Genomic DNA, 14,812 nt, shown 5'->3' with positions numbered 1-14,812 from the left:
AGGACAGCATCCGCCTGATCTTAATTGGCTGTATCTTTCCTAGATACCTGGCACTTTTAAGATCACTTGTAAAGAGGGTTGGGATATACGTCCCCCCAACTTTGGCCAGAGATTGTTTCAACTCCAATTTCAGTAATCGGTCTCTGATAATTGCTTTTGCCCCGTTCTTAAACATGAGGGCTAGAGAATCAATATTCAGATTACTTTCCTCTAATTTAGAATTTAATTTCATCAACCAATTGCTAACGAATGAGTCATAGAAAATTTGATGTGCAATATCATCCGGAGTTTACCTAAAAATGCTGAAGAGATTTTGCAGTTTTCATGTACCAGTTTTGCCAACTTCCAAACCTTCTACTTATCCAAAATCTGCTTCACCTCCCAGAACAGTCACAAATCTTACCACAGCTGTTTCTACCTCCCAGAAACTGCTGAACAAAGGCTGAGCTACTTAATTTCTGGCGTTCCAGTGAAAAACAGAATGGCCTCAATGTAAAAAAATCTGCTTACCCCTTTCCCTTTCAAAACACAGCCGCCCGGGGTCTAACTTGAATGAAACTGCATTATTGGAATCTTGGACTTTTCAGGTCTAAATTAAAAAAATATATATGAAGTACACTCTGAAGCTTTGGTGTATTTTCTGTACAGACCCACTGAGTTCAGAAATAAGGGACGATGAGCAGTGAAAATGCTCTGCAAGATGGAAGTTAACATAACTGTAGTCTCCATTTAGGATCCCATGGCCTCTGTTCACAATTTTTTAAATGTACATAGCATAAGCCTCTTTATCCTCAAGGACTGAGTTTAAGTTACAGAACATCCCACATTTCTCTAGCCCTTATTGACATGGGAGGTACTAGTAACAACAACCAGTTCAATAATTGGATCGAAACAGTTATTTTCTCTGCAGTAGGTTAAAATATACAGGACAGGAAAAGACATGTAAGAAGACCTCTGGGCTAAGAGCAAGTGCAGCTCATTGAAGCTCAAGATTCTTTTCCAATTTAATTCCTACGTCAGGGGAAGTGAAGTGAGCAGGCTTGCTAAAACAGGAGAAGTGTTTATTGGGAGCATACCCTCCAGTAGAATGTTATTATAGATCACATAGCATGGCAGGGGGAGAATGATTTTCAAAATGTAAGGACAGAATGGCCACCCTAACTTCATGAACACAAATGTATATACATGAAGCTGCTTTCTACTGAGTCAGGCTATAGCACCCTCAATCAGTATTATCTACTCTGACTGGCAGCTGCTCTCCAAGGTCTTGGGTCAAGGCCATTTATGTCACCTGCTACCTGATAAAGTAAAGATGCTAGGGATTGAACTGGGGGCCTTATATATACAAAGCTGGCGTTCTATCACTGAGCTATGGCCCAAAAGTTGCAAGGGGCAAAAGGCAGCAGCAGAACTGCAAAGACAACCACAGAGTGAATACTTTTATTCTCATGGGAGGGAATATAAGGCCTGTTCAGACCCACAGCCGCTCTCAGACATATAAAGAGGACACAATTCTAGAAACATCACTTTTGCTGTACATATATTTCACTATTGTGGGACTTAAGATACCAAAGAGGTGTTGTGGGGGGGGGGGGGGTGGAATGAGGAAGACAGCACTGCGTTTGAAAGGAACAAGGTCTTAGAATACATGTTGCAATCCAACACATTTTTGTGCAGACCACAAGCAAAAGCCACAAAGCTTTGAGTACCTGTGCATCCCTGATGGGAAGGCATCAATATATTCTGTTGAATTCTCGCATACAGAAAGGCCAACCCGAGGATAACAGCTTTCATGCCAGCAATAGTTCTGTGAAAGATGCCAGTCACTATTTTCCTTGCTGCCAAGACTGCTGACATCAGTGCCCTGAGTAATAATACACTCTAGGTGAGAGATACTACCTGGCCTCAGAAAATAAAGGAAAATTGGTAGAATCAAGTCAACACAAAGCAGATCAAAAGCTGGCATTAAGCTCAGGGATGATGGTTTTGATCCACAAGAGAAGTTGCAATCTCATCCGATTCCCCTCCTCATTAAGCCCTGACTCACATGGCTTTTTGTCCACAGAAGTTCTGCAGTGCCTGCCACAGCCTTTTAGGTGTTCAGAAGCAGGCATCTTCTCTTGAGCCAGCAGAAAAATCAGTCAGCACAAATGCTGGCTTACTGGGTCCCTTTCCTGGGGCTCTTCAAACCAGCTGTTAAGCAAATTCAATTCCCAGGGAAAAGCTTGGGAGCAATGGACCTCTCTGGACCCTGTAACATTTCAAGTTCGACACATGCTGGCCTCAAAGCCATTGGCATTGATCTCTAATGCAGAGAAAATATTGTGGCTCCTCCTTTAGCCATGAGTTAAGTCATTTCTTGCAACTGGAGTAAGAGCATTACATAGAACTCTGCTAGCCTTGTAAAAAGTGAGTTTGCTCGACGGCAGCAATTTGCCAGCCAGAGGCCAGAACACATCACAGAATAGAGCAACCCAGCCACGTGTTCAGTCATATACCTTCCATCACCCTAACGTATGCACTGTTTAATGCTCAAGAAATATGGTACTAAGGAATTAACAAGCCAAGATCAGTAATTACAGACAAGTTGAAAGTACTTCCTGCTCTCACTCCGCCTAACGCCGTAGGCAAGACAGCAGTTGCTGGGATGTGTTTGTATTGATCCGGTTCCAACACAGATTTCTGTATCCAGAGTGGCAGCTTTTTGTAAAGCGTTAAGGGAGGCAATCCTACAGAGACAGATCACCATGGCAGTGAGAAGCTGCTCCCAGTTTCATATTACCCAACAGGTCAAGCTGCTATTCTTCCCCTCTGACTGCCTCAATCAACATAAATGAAGAGAGGTGTCCCACCAGCATCGGCCAATTTACACCTCACCTTTGTGGCTCACAGCAGCTTACAAATTTGAATTCAGAACAAAAAAAACCCCAACCCCCAAATGCCTGCACCCGCTACCTCATTAAAAAGCCTTGGCAAACACCCAGTTGATCTTCTGCTCTGGATATTGATATTTGTCTCAAATTGTAAAAGGCTGAAGATACCTGATCTACTGTACCCTTTTGGAAGAACACAACTCTGAAGCGAAGCAAGAGCAGCATATAAAACCTGTACTGGGAGAGAATTGAAGAAGTCATCCATCTCAGCAAGGGCCAATATCTTATGCATGGAGATATTGCAACTTTCCTGCCAAGCCAAGCCACCAAGAGGCTGGACTGCCAAGAGCCCTGCTGGTTGCCAGACTGACAATAGTGCCTTATTCTGCCCAGTCTAAGTGAAGCATAGTGAAGTATATCCACTCTCAAAGTCCTTCTCTGTATTCCAGAATAGGAGGGACCCATGATAGGAATCGCTACTGTGCATTGTGGGCAGGTCTGGTATTACCGGCAAACTGACATTTTACCCATCTTCATCCAATTAAGTACCAGGTTCTTCAGCAATTACCTAGGTCCACGGGCTTTGATCTTTAAGTAACAAATTCCTTTCTTCCAGTATTTGCAGGTAAAAAAACTTTTCACAATTGGTTTTTAAAAGGAGAAATAAAAAAACAAATTACTTATATATTTCTCCAGCTAATGCCAATTTTTCCAAAAATATATATAATCTCTTACCAGTCAGACAGCAATCAGGAGGAAAAAAAATTGTAAAGCTATGGACTAGGCATTTGGAATCTGTAACTGAATTTCTGGACAACAGCATAAAAAAGTAGCTTAAATTTTTCGATAAATTTCACTACTGAAAAAAAGAATATGATCAAAATGTTTCAGCAAGGATCCCTAGTCCCCCTCATAATCTGCTAAAATTAATAAAGGGGTTAAATGTAATTGTTGGATTTGCTGAGTCAAATTTTATACATATGTGGGGATTTACTAGAGTTGAAGAATATTGGAAAATTATTTCTAGAGCTATTTCTCAATAAATAAGTAAAGAGTTACCTTTCTTACATAACAGCACAATCCGGGAGGGGGCGGAAAGTCTTTTGGGAGCAGACGAGCCGCTACGTGGGCGCAGGATGTATGATCGGCGCCGCCACAGCGGGGGGGTTATGTGGGCGGGGGGCCGCCTTGTGCTGCTCTGCCCGAGGGCAGTGGTGCCCGAGGGCTGTGCCCGAGCGTGGGCAGAAGTGAGGTGGAGCGTGGCATTCAGGTGAAGAGGGTGGAGTTGGGGGGGTGGCCAGGCTTAGGCAGCTTCCTGAGCAGTTTGGCCCATGACACGCCCCCCCCCAAAGGCTCAACTTTATGCCAGCAAAAATAGCATGTCCCTTAGGCACTCGTGAAAACCAAAAACAAAGGTCACCTCCGCCACTGTGGAAGCTCGCAAACGCCTTAGGGAGCGGCGTGATTGCCTCACCAATCCCATCGTGCCTCGGGCTGACGAGCCCCCTCCCCAGCACCCAATCGCGGTCTCCCCCCTCCTAGAAATACTTCTGCTCTGGCCTCGCACAACTCAGTTGTTAGGGAGAGGAGTGCATGGCGGGAAGCTCTGTTGGCGAGCTCCCAGCCATACAGATTTAGAGTGAGGGACAGGCAGGCACATTGGTTTTGCACTGCGTGGTTGCTTTGACAGTATCTTTGACTTGCGAGGGCTAACTGCTTGTTTCCAGGTCTCCACAGGTTCCGAGCTCCCAGAGCCTCTGCCTGCAAGGACTGTCGCCCATGGCTGGGTAAGTTCCACTGTCCCCCCCCCCCCCATCCTCCCCCTTCCCTTGCTCTCGACTGCTCGGTGTGCGAGGGTCTCTGGCATTTGAACCCAGCAGTGGGCTCCAGCAGGGGGCATTTGCTGAGCCCACTCCCCTGTGCTGCTGCCTGCTCCCTTCCCTTGGTCTGCCCTCTGCCGCGTTCCCAACCCGTTAGAGCATGGGGATTGTGTGTGTGGCAGTTGCCCTGTTGCAGGGAGGTGGGTCAGACTGTCCCTTTAAGAGAGCACCGGGCTGAAACGCAGCCTGCTCTTCCAGCCGCCGCCCGTGCAGGTGCTCTTGATCTCTATCTCCGTTTTGCAGGTGGGACTCCAACACAGAGGCTTCCGCCTGTGTTGCTCCACTGCCCCCCCACTCCCTCAAGCTGTTTCTGCCTGCCGCTCTGAATGGAGCCCCGCCCACGACGAGACTGCCCAGCGCGTGCCAGGGAGACTGTTGCACTGTTCCGGAAAAATAAAGTCTGAGCTGTGCCCTGTTGTCTCTCCTGCTTGGCATCTGCTGCACGTTCCCTGGGCAACCCCCGCCCCCCGGTCAGTGGCCTCTCTGAGGGAATGCCTGGGAGGGTGGGCAGACTTGGTTTTGGGGGGGGAAATGGTCTATACGCTGCCCCCCACATGGCTGGACAGGGGAGTGCCGCCCCTCAGCCTACCCGATCCCACAGAGCTGTTGTGCGCAGGGCACTAAGGGGGGGGGGGGGGCTGATGAAGTGGACTCAGAGTTCTGCGGCTGATGTGCTTGCACTCTGAGTTCCGCAGGCCCCGGGGGAGGTGTTCCGTGCACACGGCAGGGAGCATCAGGGCAACACAGGGGGTCTCTGGGTGGGGGGGTGTCTGCTGCTGGGCTGCTCACTCCCAGACACACATTCCAGCCGCTGTCTATGACAGTGAACTCCTGCACTTGGTACTTTCTGCTTGTCTGCCTGCCATTGGCAGAGCCTCTGACAGCGGGAGGGTGTGAGGGGATTGACGGCTTCTCCGTGGCTCTGTTCTCTGTTTGGGGATGGCTATCAGCCTCTCTGAGGCTGCCTCTCCCCATCCCTGACTGTCATGAGCTGCAGCGCATGCACCAGGACTGGCCAATGGGGGGTGGGTGGGCTAGCCCTCCCCTCCAGCTGCCTCCGCCTCCCTTGTGCCTACGCCGGCGGCGTGACCATCTCACGGCAAGCTATGCCTCTCCCCTCTCCACACTCCAGCGTGCCAAAGTCCTCAGGAAGTCTACTAGCGGCATGGCAGCTACGCCGCGGCCGGCCGCCACTTATGTCTGGAATGGGCTGCCCATGTTTCCTGTTGAATTATGTAACCTCTCCAAGGTTTGTCATTGTTAAATACTGAAAAAGGAACGTAACTCCAAATAAAGAGGGGTGGTTGGAGACGCTAAAGGAATACGTTCAGCTGAGTAAACTAAGCAGTAAATTGCGTGGTAAAAAGTTAGGTAAGTTTGATAAGCGGAATGGAAAAAGGATGGTAAATTGAAGCTAATATTTGTATTATTTGCTTTAAGATAAACTTGGAAAACTTTGTATCCAGCTTTCTTTTTACTGAATAAAATCTCTTTAAAAAAAAAAGACTATTTTTTTCATCCAAGCCATAAATTCATATACTGGAACTGTATTTAATGCTGAGATCAACGTACTCCTGGATTCCAAAACCACAGCTGGCAGTGGGGGTGGGGGAGAGACCCACAGCCAATACTGATATAAAGATCCAACAACCGAGGGGGAAGAAAGGAGGCAAAGCCCACCAGTTAAACAATGGAATACTTTATTAACTTTTTTGAGGACAGGGACCATTTATTTGCCTGGAAGGATGATGCCATCATACTGCAACAGAAAAAAAAGAGACAATCAGAAATAACCAACAGCAAACGTCTCATCAAAACAAACTGTTCCTAGATGCTTTCTCACATGTATCAACTGCGATCAGCAATCTTGCAAACTGCTCCATAGAGGTTAGTGATGGCAAATGCCTTCAAGACACAGCTAACTTCTGGTGACCCCACAGGCAAGAAACAAACAGAGGTGGTTTGCCACTGCCTGCCTCTGTGTAGCAACCCTGGACTCCTGGGTGGTCTCCCATCCAAGTACTAACCAGGGCTGACCCTGCTTAGCTTTTGAGATCTGGTAAGATCAGGCTAACCTAGGCCATCCAGGTCAGGACTCACAGAAGTTACCAGCCAGCAAAAACTATACTTGCCCTGCAAACATCTGTATTTTTTCCCCAGGACAGTCACTCATAGTCAACTCTTGTAACATCACCCTGCCCTGTGGCCAGCAAGGCACTTCTTATTCAAAGGTTCCTAAGCAAACAGCTATTTTCTCTTATTAAATTATTATTTATTAAGAAGACCTCTATTTGCCAGCTCCTCTCCTGTACCACACGGTGAATCATATGAACTTAATTGGAATGAGACTTTACCATGTATCTCATGGTACACTGCTGGGTTAAAAAGAGTTTAAGTGCCCAGTTAACGCAAGTCCTCCCAAATTACTTTGCTGCAGAAAGCAAGCTACACCATATGCATATCTTTTACATCCTGTAAACAAAATTAACTGTCTAGGTCAACAGCTAACCCTCCTAACCTGTCTAAACCCGGCATAATTGCTAAGAGAGCAAATTCAGAGTCTGACAGAAGCAGAAAGAAGCAAGCACATGCTTCTGCTCCCTTTCAAAGTTCTACCACAGGCTTACTGTCCATCCCACTCTTAAGATTCAGAAAGAGCAGACCACATTCTAATGATACTGTAAAGATGTCTGGAGCTGTTCTTTGCCTCCCCAACAAGGCTCTACTATGCTGTCTCTGTGGTATGCTGAACAATTCGAGCAGGGGCCCCTCAGGCGTGGTTGGTTAACAATGCCAATCAAATGTCTTTTGCAAATTTGCTAGCTGTCCAAACAGCCCCAGATTGTACCTTCTGTTGGAACCAGCGCATGGCTTCCTCCTTGCTGATCCTGTGCTTGGCCCCAATACTGCCGGTTCGGCGTTTCTTGTCCGCAATGCTGAAGCCTGGCCGGCCCAGAACCTGCAGAGATAACATCAGTCTTTAAACCCACACCTCAAATAGGGAGGGACTGTGGCTCAGTGGTAGAGCATCTGCTTGGGAAGCGGAAGGTCCCAGGTTCAATCCCTGGCATCTCCAAAAAAGGGTCCAGGCAAATATGTGTGAAAAACCTCAGCTTGAGACCCTGGAGAGCCGCTGCCAGTCTGAGAAGACAATACTGACTTTGATGGACCAAAAGGTCTGATTCAGTATAAGGCAGCTTCATATGTTCATATATGTTTAAATGCTGAGCCCCCTGGGCTACCACTAACCAGAGGCCTATATTAAGTGCTCCCTTTTCTTCATGGCAGCTTATACTGAATCAGACCTTTGGTCCATCAAGGTCAGTATTATCTACTCAGGCTGGCAGCAGCTCTCTGAGATCTCAGGCAGAGCTTTTCTCACATCACCTACTTCATCCTTTTAATTCGATATACCAGGGATTGAACCTGGAATCTACTGCATGCCAAATGTTGAACCATGAACCCTCGCCAAACCACTGGACACAGAAAATGTTAGTGAGTTGCTAGGACTCACTGAATTATGCAAAAAAAAATTTAGCACCATATTAAAATATGTAACAGAATTTTCCAGCATAAGCTTTCACAGAATAGTTAACTTTTTCAGATCCATTGACTCAATTCTCCCTACGCAATCATTTTATCTAAGAGTATGAAAAAACTCTACTAAAAGAGCAAAAGGCCATGAAATGCAGAAAGTACAGCTGAGATGCAATTATACAAAATTCAAACCTAATAATGAATATAAGAGTCAAGTCGAGTAGCTCCTTAAAGACCAACAAGATTTCCAGGATATACACTTCTGAGATGCAAAGCTCCCTTTGTCAGACGCAAGCAAGGAGCTCCGATTCTCAAAAGGTTATGCTCTGGAAATTATGTTGGTCTTCTGGCGCAACTGGACTCCAGTCTTACTCTTCTACTTGAGAACAACACAGCCAACAGTTCTTAACTATGTCAGCACAACTATGGGCTATGGTCTACCTATCCTCCATCTTGACTCGGTTATTCATTGACGGAAGTGCAAAACTACAGGTGTGTACTAACAAACAAGCCTCAGGACACATCTACACACACACACAGCAGGGAAAATCGCTATGGAATTTAATCAGCCTTCGGTGGGGGGGGGGGAATACCCTTCTTCTGACCTACAATAGCTAACACCAGACCATCCCAAGGATGGGTGGCTGTCCATTGCTATAACTACAAGGCACAAGGTAGATAAGGTCCAACAGAAAAAGGGAGAAAAGAACTATGCAGGATATGACTTTGAGACTGCAAATTAACAACACAATAAGGAAAGCATACATACCACGTAGAAGTCCAAGCCATAGATTCCAATGCTGGGATCATATTTAATGCCCAGATCAATGTGCTCCTGGATTCCAAAACCAAAGTTGCCAGTGTCCGAGAAGTTGTTCTTCCTTAGTTCATATTCTCGCACCTGAAATATTGATATAAAACATTCACGCTTAGTTTTTCCCTTCTAAATGCTGGAGTAAGAAAGCACCAGATCACAAGGAGAACAGCTCACCTTCAACCCCTTCTCCAGGATCTCCTCAGCTTTGGCTCCACGTACAGTGCAGTGAACAGCAATCTTCTCATTTCTTCTGATCCCAAAAGATCTGACAGTGTATCGAGCTGCAGAAGAAAGCCAAAATCAGCCAGTCTGAAGTGACAGCGACATAGTTATGGTGTGGTGCATTCTTTTATCCTGCTCAGTGATTCAACAATATTCACTAGGCAGCTAACAAAAACAAGGCTCAAAGGAACTAAAAACATGTGGCAAAAAGTCCACCCCAAAACCATCTGGGATGGCTTCCACACATGATAGTCTGCACTTGTTTCCTAAAAAAAAAAAAAAGGCACAGAAGACTTATGAGTAGATCATGCCACAACAGTTCAGAAGAGACCAGGGAGCTATTATTGAGGAGATGAGTTTGAGGGGGCAATCCCAAGTCAATTCAAAATGCAGCTTTGGGTCACTCAGCTATTAAAAAGCTGGCTTAGAATCCAGGTCTCTGGCTTCCACCCTTTGTGAAATTTGAAAAAGAGACTATTATGAATCAAAATGTACACCTCTAGAAGTTGGCAACACTGCAAGAATTAGGAATCCACAAGACAGAGAGGTCTGAAATACAAGTCTGGACAATGAACATTATATGCTTACACACACTTATCATTAGTCCAGTCCAATTTGCAATCCCCCTGGAATCATCATCTTACCTTCTGCTTGGACTACAGATACCTTATTTAAGATAACCTTAAAATGGATTTTAGTTATACTGCAACACAAGGGCAGATCCTTGCTTTTCTCTTCCACTCTGCCCCTCCCTCCCCCCAGCAAACAAATTCCAGGGCCTTGGCTGGAAATGTTTCAGTGACAGCCTCCTTAACAAGTTTTACCTTTTGAGAAGACAGGAGTCTGGCCCGTGAGCTGCTCCAGCACTTTGGCTGCTCGGGTAAGTCTGTCTCCACTCTCCCCGACACAGATGTTCAGGCAGAGTTTGCGGATGCGCAGCTCCCGCATGGGGTTCTCCTTTTCACCCTGATCTTGTTGCTGTGTGAAAACGGAAAGAGAATGCACTGTTAAAAACCAAGGAGGCTTAACCCTGTGACCAAAATGTGTGGCACAAAAAGAAGAACCAGTATGTCAAAGGGCTGTGGGGATTTGGGACAAACTGCTGAGGCAAATCCAAGTACCTATTTTCAGCTTGTGTTATGAATGTACGATGAAATCCTTTAAATCTCAAAGGAAGGTCTTAGATGTTTATGCAACCGCTTTCTGCAATACCCACCAGACCTGGACCATTTCTCAGCATTGAGGAAGAGTCACATTTTCACTCACTCACCGCCCCCCCCCAAAAGCCACCCTGTTTCACCACAGTTTATGTATTTATTTACTAAATTTATAAACTGCCTTTCTCCCCAATGGAAGTCTAAGATGGCTTACATTGTTCTCTCCTCTGTGTTACCTTCACAAAAGCTCCGAGTGGAAGAAATTAGGCCGTGAGTGTGTGACTGGCCCAAGCCAACACATTTTCACGGCAGAATGGGGATTCCAACCTGGGCCACCCAAATGTTAGCCCAACATTAACCATTACACTACACTGCCTGTTTTCACTGCAGCTACCATGCTCCCCATTGTCAGCTTAGCCCACTTCCAAACCTGCCCTGAAGACAACCTACAAGGGGGAACAAAACCCCCACCTTATCACTGTAGTAGATGACAGTCCTTAACACAGACTGTTTCAAAATTCTACCTTAAAGCTTTTCCTTCTTCCTTTTATACACCCCACCCCACTTAAATTCTGCCAATATCCCACCATCAATATCTATATCACAGGGCTTGACAAATCCGAGGTGCCAGGCCACTACTGAACCTAGAAAATGTATTATGGCATCTAGTATTTTTTTTTGTTCTAGCAATAATTAGGAAATATGATGAAATATAACCCTGAAGGCGGAAATATGAATCTGGCTCCTAAATATTTGTGCTGGAGATTTAAGCAGCTTTCCTTACCCACAAATACGAACTCCAAGAAGTAAAACATAAGGGCTCACAAGGTAGCAACTATAGCTTATCACTAAAATATAATAAAGGAGACAGATGACCTCAGGATAAACCCTACACCAACCTCAATGGTGGGGGACCCTAGAATTATTCCTCAGCTAGCAACATCCCAAGGCAGAACGAATTTTAAACTGCTCCTCATCGCTACATGAGAATCAGAATATGAAACATCCAAGCGGGTAGCCGTGTTGGTCTGAAGAGGTGAACAAAGCAGGAGTCAAGTGGCCCCTTTAAGACCAACCAATTTTTATTTAGAATGTAAGCTTTATCAGATGATGAATCCAGCACAGTGAGCAAAGCAGGATGACATAGATACTCAAAGCCTTCTTCCGATGAATTTTGTATCCTTCAGCACACCCACCCTTTATAAGAGAGTTAAACAGTAGTAAAAAGGCTGTGGACTCACTACCACAGGAGTGACCACACTTACTTAATATAAGAGTCACACAGACTAAACGTCAGATGTTTGAGAGGTGCAAGACATGAACGTGAAAGAGGAAGGAAGGAATATAGATGGGGGAGGGAGAGAAAGGTGGAAAGAAAGCAACTTTAACTTTAAATTATGTCATTCACCCAGGTAGGACTTAGAAGGATGTGTTATTTAAGCTGACTGATCACTGTGACAGAGAAGAACTGAAAATTAATTACAGTAAAACAAAAATTGTAGTTTTTGGTAATAATAGCCCAAAACACAGCTGGTCCATCAACGCTCATGAAACAGAGCAATGCTCCTTTTTAAAATATCTTGGTATAACTTTCCAGAGGTCCCAGATCTGGTAAGCCCATCTTAATGCCACACTTTTAACAGTATGACGTACTATGGGAGTTATTTTAAAATTTTTCTTTTCAAAGGATGATCAGTTAATACCTCCAGCCCTAAAGGTCTTCCAGGGAAAGGTGGTGTCACAGCTTCTGTATGGAGTAGAAATCTGGGGGTGGAATGAGAAAATACTAATCCAGCTAGTAGTTATCCAAAATACCTTTTTAAGGAAAATTCTGGGCCTTCCCCAAGGTACGCCTGCTCCACACCTGAGACTAGAAGTCGGTTTGCCTTTTATCACCTCTAGAGCCCACTTGATACTGTTAAAATACTATAAGAAGCTTAGTAGTATTCCAGACCACCACTTGGTAAAACAGTTTTCAGTACTTCAGCAATAGGAATGAGTGGTCCAAATTACTTCCTCCCATTTTACAAATGTACTCTTTACCCTCTTTAAAGTTGGTAATAGGCTGGGACCCAAGTAAACTGTGGGACTGGATTTTTGAAAAGGATGCCCTTCGTGACATCAATCTGATCCATCAATCTAAATTCTGTCTGGTATCCCCAGTTCAAGAAAAAGAAATTCTTTTCCCACTATCTTGCTGACCTCTCAAATGCCCCTCTAAGAAAAGCATTTACCCAAGCCCATTTCCAAACCATGCCATCCTTATACCTTCAGGGTAATTCCAAAAAATACCTGTAGACCAGCTTCTCTGTTCCTGTGGTACCAATCAGATAGAAGATATTGCTTATTGTATTCTATCCTGTCCATTCTATGGGCCCATTCGAAATAAACTGCTGAATCAATTTCTCACAAAGTTTAAATCAGAAGAGGAATGTATTACATTTTTATTGGCTGATGCCATTCCAGATGCTACGCTTAAGGTGGCTACTTTCATCTTTTCAGCAACAAAAATAAGGAAGATGATAACCACAGCCACCCATACAAGTATTTTGGCCAAGTTATAGTCTCATTCTGTCACATTGTTTTATTATTTATGTTTAACTCTTGTTCATAGTTCTGTATGTTACTATGTTTTTTAATGTTTTATTTTTATGGCTAGAAGTAAACTGTATACTTTGGGGGGTATGCTGGGTTGTTATGGCCTATGGCTACAACAATAAATACTTTGAACACTACCACAGGAGTGACCAAACTTACTTAATACAAGAGTCACACAGACTAAACGTCAGATGTTTGAGAGGTGCAAGACATGAACGTGAAAGAGGAAGGAAGGAATATAGATGGGGGAGGGAGAGAAAGGTGGAAAGAAAACAACTTTAACTTTAAATGTATTCTCCAAGCTGCTGGCTGGCTCGGGTTGGAGAAATGATTTAAAGAGACAAATGCCTTCTCCAAACTGGCCAACGAGGTGGTAGGGGCTTCAAGAGCCACATGTGGCTCCCAAGCTGCAGTTTGAGCACCCCTGCTCTACCATTTTGATGCCTGCAGCAGATTGGGGTGGGAGAGGGGACATGACAACATTCTACAATGCCAGTTTTCAGTATGTATTCAGTGCAGTGTTACCAGATGAATTCACTTGTAACTCATCTACCAAAGATGTGTCATCCCTTTCTATACTCCCCACACAGAAAGCCAGATGCCAGGGGGAAGTCTTGTAACCTAGTCTCCCCTGACATGCCAGTTTTCTACATAACAGTAATTTTTTAAAATGGCAATATACAGCTCTGAGATTTTCCCCACCCCACAGAGCAAGATAGATCCCAGCCGCTGGTAGTTATCAAGGGAAACCAGACCCAGACTATTACATAAGTGTGGTTCTTCCCAGGTCAAAAATGGGGGAAGTTTCTCTAGTTAGATCTGTCACACTGTTGTTTAGGGATGGGGGGTGGGATGGCAAGTAGGGACCACCCAGGCAGACAAGATCAGAAGTTCACGTTTCTTGATTTTGTATAAAAGGCAATGGTGTGCGTGTGACTTGACAGAAACTTACGGATGTAGTGGGGAGAGCACATTTAAAAAGTTCTATAATACTAGGGACAACACCGTAAAGCTGATATGCAACCGATTCAGGGCAAATAAAATGAAGTGCTCCCCCCCCCCCCCAAAAAAAACCAACTTGCGAAATTCACTGCCACCGGAGATAGTGATGGCTTTAAAAGAGGATTAGACAAGCTCAAGGGAGGAAAAGTCCATTAATGGGCACCAACCAAGATGAACCAAACGAAGTTTCCACGTCCAGAGAAAATCAACCAATTAATCTCAGTGCTGGGAGGCAACATCGAGGGAGGCCTTGGCCTTTCCGTTCCGTTCGTCGACTCTCCACAGCGACTAGTGGACTACTAAGCAAAACGGGGTGCTGAACGAGATGGCCTACTAGTTTTGATTCAGCAGCATCCTCATTAAAACCGGAGGCTGGACGGCGTCCCAGGCTGCAGGAAGAGCTAGTCCCTCCAACATGCCTGCGGCTCCCGGACCCTAGAAGAGCACACACTGCCCCCCAAACCGCCTGCGGGAAACCCCCCAGTCCTTCTCCGAGTCGCCTCGACCAAAGCTTCGCCAAAAGAACTCTGGTCCGGGACGATGGAGGCGGATTCAATCCGACCCTCCGCCGCATCTCTGCAAACCGCAGCTACTCACCGCCATCTTGGAGGCGTGGAAGAGACCAGGAAAGCCCCGGAAGCGGATCTTCTGAGGGAGGTCGCTTGCGCCTTGCTACGGAGACGAGAGAAGCTGGCAGTTCCCTCGAGGAGAGCTCGGCGGCCCTCT

At 45.5% G+C, this 14,812-nt stretch overlaps 1 protein-coding gene across 1 annotated transcript; it reads right to left on the bottom strand.

Moving 5' to 3' along the window:
- Window positions 1–6,436: 6,436 nt before the first annotated feature.
- Window positions 6,437–14,812, bottom strand: RPL11 (ribosomal protein L11). The gene is made up of 6 exons (XM_060258357.1): window positions 14,684–14,812; window positions 10,154–10,307; window positions 9,282–9,388; window positions 9,060–9,191; window positions 7,602–7,712; window positions 6,437–6,512 (listed from the first exon to the last, which is right to left on the bottom strand). The coding sequence occupies exons 1-6, from the start codon at window positions 14,687–14,689 to the stop codon at window positions 6,483–6,485; spliced, it is 540 nt and encodes a 179-aa protein (XP_060114340.1). The 5' UTR covers window positions 14,690–14,812; the 3' UTR covers window positions 6,437–6,482.

Source organism: Heteronotia binoei, chromosome 17 (assembly GCF_032191835.1).
Source record: "Heteronotia binoei isolate CCM8104 ecotype False Entrance Well chromosome 17, APGP_CSIRO_Hbin_v1, whole genome shotgun sequence".
Lineage (NCBI taxonomy): Eukaryota > Metazoa > Chordata > Lepidosauria > Squamata > Gekkonidae > Heteronotia > Heteronotia binoei.
This window is presented reverse-complemented; position numbering and strand designations above follow the sequence as displayed.

Bases quoted from the DNA above. Each gene is read 5' to 3' on its own strand.
- RPL11 (XM_060258357.1), bottom strand. The intron at 7,713-9,059 runs GTATGTATGCTT...TTATCTCTGCAG, and splicing joins ATGGCTTGGACTTCTACGTG to GTTCTGGGCCGGCCAGGCTT. The intron at 6,513-7,601 runs GTACAATCTGGG...TTTCTGTTGCAG, and splicing joins TGCGCTGGTTCCAACAGAAG to TATGATGGCATCATCCTTCC.